General features: G+C 35.2%; 1 protein-coding gene across 1 annotated transcript in view; it reads left to right on the top strand.

Moving 5' to 3' along the window:
- The window catches only part of LOC102882618 (inhibitor of carbonic anhydrase-like), a 32,503-nt gene extending 30,352 nt beyond the window's left edge, over positions 1–2,151 (top strand). The window contains exons 15-16 of the mRNA XM_025043602.1: positions 1,138–1,324; positions 2,117–2,151. Coding sequence (XP_024899370.1) covers positions 1,138–1,324; positions 2,117–2,151 — 222 coding nt within the window. The remainder of the gene's footprint in view (positions 1–1,137; positions 1,325–2,116) is intronic.
- Positions 2,152–4,926: the final 2,775 nt, after the last annotated feature.

The following is a 4,926-nucleotide window of genomic DNA, read 5'->3' as shown; positions in this document are numbered from 1 at the left end:
AGCCCTGCCTCTGATGAAAGCAGAAGGCTTCTTGCTCTGGGGCTGTCTAGGATATCAAAGTGGACTGGAAAAGCCTCTGACAGGTGGACATCTGAAGTGTTTCCTTGAGACTCACTCAACTTTCTGAGCAGAGTCATGGTATCTCTTGGGTTTATTCTGTCACAGAAATAAGGGAGTTAGCTTGGTGCCCTTCACACTAAGCAGAGTTATATATGAGAAAAGCAGAACGGAGGTTACTCTATTTGACCTACGTAGATCTCAATGTGTTTCTTGAACCTGGCAAGCTGAGCACTGTTTGGGGCTTCATGAAAGTTAGAAAGCCAACATTCAATTTATAACCTCTGTAGGCAACCAACAGGGGCTGCTATTATGGAATAGTAGGCTGCCTAAATCAAATAATCTTAAGGAAAACCCAAAGCCTCGTCTGCCTTTTGCACTAGCACACTCCATTCTTGGAGGTGCTTCAACGAGTGATCCATGTCCTAGCTGCCCACACATCCCAGTTAAAGGACAACCCAGGGAGAGCTGGCAAAACCAGAAGTTTTGGTCATGGACTTTTGAAGCGATGGGTTTCATACAGAGTGAGCTGCCACTTTGGTTACAGGGGAAGTGGACAAAGAAAGAGAAGAGAGGGGAAGGAAGAGATGGAAATGGTTGGGCACCTAGAGCGGATCCAGGGAATAAAAGAGTCAAGGTAGCAAGGGCTCTAGGCAGCAGGAAGACATATAAGTATGAGCCAAGAAGTTGAAAACACCTGGAAATGATTGGCAAAACAGTGTGATACAGTGGCAAACTTGGAGCTGTTTCTATTTAGCAGTTGCTTTCCATACATCATATCACTATTTAGTGTTATTATCTCTATTTGCAAGTGAATAAACTGAGGTTCACTGAACTCAGTAAAGAATTTTTCTAAAGTCACATGACAAGAAAAAGCTAGGGCCAGGATTTGGATCCAGAGGTCATGCTTTCTGCTATTTTACTATGGTGCCTCTAAAATTGTTGCTGGATCCCAGGTGTTCCAGGGCCTGGAGGCTGAGCAGACTTAGGTGTTTTGAGGCAGAATACACAACCTTGTGTTCCCTTGTGCTGCTGGTCACTCACTGTCTGTCTGTCTGTCTGTCTGTCTTTCTGACCCAGGAGCTCTTTGGAAGAAATGGGTTCGAATATATGATGTTCCAATTGTTCACATCCTCAACCAAGGACCTGCTCTTCAGTGATGACACAGAATGTTTGGCTAAACTTCAGGACAAAACATCTTATCAAAAATACTTAGGGCCAGAATATCTTATGGATATTGCTACTGTGAGACAATGCGTACCCTCTGGTGAGTAGAATACAACACTGAGGAGCAATAACATGGGGGTCACATTATATAAAGGACCATCATTTGCCAAGCCCTGGGCCAATACTAATAGGAACACAAAGATTCAGAGGGCTTGCTCCTGGCTCTGTGGGAGGGTTTGGACTTACAACGAGGATTCATTTACACAATAGTAATAAGACACTACCTGAAAAAAGACCAAATCATTTGGAGGAGACAGAGAGTACAATAGAACTTCAGATTATTTGGAAATTGAACTTCTTTACATTTGTATTTCATTTTTTTTGCTAATCAAATGAAAACACGTTTGTGAGCACTTCAAATTTAGGGAGAGGGTTAGGAAGTGACATGTATATACCACTTAGAGGACCAGTTTTCAAAGATTTTAAGTAAGATGTAAAAAATATTAATAGAAACAAATAAAATACAGTTAGCACTAAAGTGACCCTTTCTAGCTATATGTGTGTGTATGTATATATATTAGAATGGTATAGCTACCTCTAAAAGAGGTAAGTTGAAAAAATAAAATTAGAATTTAGTAATCAAATTATTGGGAGTGTGCCAGAATTTTTTTGAATTATATTGTATGCTGGAGATGATGAAAGCAGGAGGAAAGGAAAATGTAGGTATTTAAGGATAGCACTGATATCACTGAGTGGGTAGGGAGAGAGAGTTAGTTAAAAAAAAAACCAAACAACTTTATTACCTACCATTTACTTTTAGAAAATAGGAACAGAATTGTGTTTAGTAAGCACAGGCAGTACCTGAAGATCTTTCTTATATTATGCTTCACAGAACTTCTTGATGCCTGCACATTCCATGGAAATTAAAAAATGATCAAAGGGCAACTGCAGAGATGCTCCGAGCCTGCAAATCCGGTGGGGCCACAGTCTCACTTATCTACATGAGGGTCTGTGTTAACATCATTACCTTTATAACCATTTCAAAAATTAAAATGAATAAAAATTATTGTGTTGTCTCAAAAAAATGTCTGAAATGTTCTCACATTTTTGGAGGAGAAAACTATTTCTCTATATTAGAATTGTGTTTATTAAACTGTACCTTTTTTTGAACTCTACAAGACTAACTCAACTTCCCTCCCTATTCTTTGATTATTTTACCCAAAAGTCAAGTCACTTTAATAGAATTTATGCAATAAATCTGTCTGAATAGAGTCTGAGTCATGATTACAAGCATGCAAAAAGCATCAGGATGCGTAGTATCAAAGGCTTACATAATAAAAAAAAAGGATAAGGAGTGAGTTTATTTTCAAAATATATTTCGACTTTTAAAATTTGTAATATCAAGTAGAATTAAACTTCTGATTCAGATTAATTGGAAAATATTGAAAGGACTACAAGAATCCAATCCTACTGCCCATTTGTGGTCCACTTCCTGGAAATGTAATTTTTACACTCATTTCTTTTTAGTCAGTTTCTTATCAGAGATTTTGCTATATCCATTATTACCATAATTTCAGCCTATGGTAGTGCCATGAATGCTGTTGAATAAGAACCTAAGTTATATATTATTAAATGTCAGTTTTATGAGTGTGGACTTCTGCTTCTGCCTATGAAAGAGTAACCAGCATAAGACTTGCCCTCCTTCCATAAACGACTAAAAAACTGGACAAAATATATAAAAAAACTGGACAAAATATATAAAACAACTGTTTTCAAACATTGGCAATAACAGCACAGGACTATGATCCCTAAAAGATGGGAAGAGGTGGGCAGAACGATGATCCTACTTTTTGCCCAGAGGAAATTTCCAGATCACAGCATAGCAGGGGCAACTTAAGGAAATCCATCACACTGAGTTGAAGAAACAGAGATAGGAGCTTTGAGAAGCCAGAGTGGATTGGACTTTGTATACAGAAGAGGTCTGATAAGTATTATTCTTTTGTCAGATACTAATCTCCATGCATGTAAATGAAATTGAAATTCATCAGGCTGGGCAAAGAATAACTGCAAGAAACCTGTAAGCTGAATGATTCCCAGGGCTCACAGAGGGCCAGGAATCATTCATATTGTTACCAACCAGAGTGAAGAGACCTCATTGGATACCTATGGATTTCACTGGAAGCCATGCCTTGGAGATGGGTCTAAAATTGCTGCAGATTAAGGGCTGCTCTATACCTGCCCTTACTGAGAGTAAAACTAGCCTTGGTAGTATCGAGCCAATCTGCAAGTAACTTAACTGCCTTCTAAAATAAACTTCAATAGTCATTAAAGGAAGAAAACAAAATCTAAATATTCAACAATGTAGCATATATAATGTTCAGAATCAAATGCAAAAATTACTAAATATGCAAAGAAGTACAAAATGTGACCCAGAGTCAGAACAAAAAAATCAGCCACACACCTGGAAACCACAGATGATCATATTCGGACAATAAATTTTTACTTTATAAACATGGCCAAGGATTTAAATGCAAACATGAACATAACAAAGAAAAGTGTAAGATTTAACAACAAATCAGTGAAAAACTAGAGCTGCAAAATTTGTTTTTCAAGGAATTTGCATATTTCATCTAAATTGTCCATTTTTGCCATAAAATTGTTCAAAATATTTCCTTATTTAAAAAAAATATTTATAGGATATATAATCTCTTCTTCTATTCTCCATACTAGTAATTTGTGTTCTCTCTCTCTCTCTTTTTTTATTGATCAGTCTAGTTGAACTTTACAAATAACAGATTTTTGGTTTCATAAATTTTCACTATTGTTTTTGATTTTCTATATAATTTTCTGTTCTTAGCCTTATTTCCTTTCTTCTACTTACTTTTTATTTCATTTACTTCCTTTCTTAGGTTCTTAAGGTGCAAGCTTAGATAAATTATTTAGAACATTCTTCTTTTCTAATATAGACATTTAAAATTATAAATTTCCTTCTAAGTATTACTTAAGCAGCATTCCACAAATATTGATATGTTATATTTTCATTATCATTCAGGTAAATTTTTTTTCTAATTTCCCAAAGATTTCTTCTTTAATTTGTTGATTATTTAAAAGTTATTCTTAAGTTCTAAATATTTGGTGATTTTTCAGATATGCTTTTGTTATTGATTTCTAATGTAATTCTTTTGTGGTCAGGGGATATATTCTGTATAACTTCAATCCTTTTAAATTTATTTATTTATTTATTTATTTATTTATTTATTTATTTATTTATTTATTTATTTTATGGGATATTTGATTATTTATTTATATTTTATGGCCGGCATATGATCTATCTTGGTGGATGTCCCATGTATACTTGAAAAAAAAATGTATTCTGTAATTGTGAGGTATAGTTCTATAATATGTAGTTTTGTAAAATATAGTTTAGCTCTATAAATAGCAATTAGGTCAAGTCGATAATATTATCATTCAAATCCTCTGTCTTGACTCATTTTCTGTCCACTTTTGTGCATTAATTACTGAAAGAGGACTGAAATCTCCAACTCTAAGTATGGTTTTGTTCATTTCTCTTTCCAGTTCTATCAGATTTTGCTTTATATATTTAGAGACTGTTAGACGCATACACATTTCTTGATGAATTAACTCACTGGTGCTGGGGAAGAGCTGTCAAGTACCCTACCTTCGCTTTCTCCCAATTCTAAG

Source organism: Pteropus alecto, unplaced genomic scaffold (genome assembly GCF_000325575.1).
Source record: "Pteropus alecto unplaced genomic scaffold, ASM32557v1 scaffold92, whole genome shotgun sequence".
NCBI lineage: Eukaryota > Metazoa > Chordata > Mammalia > Chiroptera > Pteropodidae > Pteropus > Pteropus alecto.
Note: the sequence above shows the minus strand (reverse complement) of the source record. Positions and strands in the feature narration are given on the sequence as shown.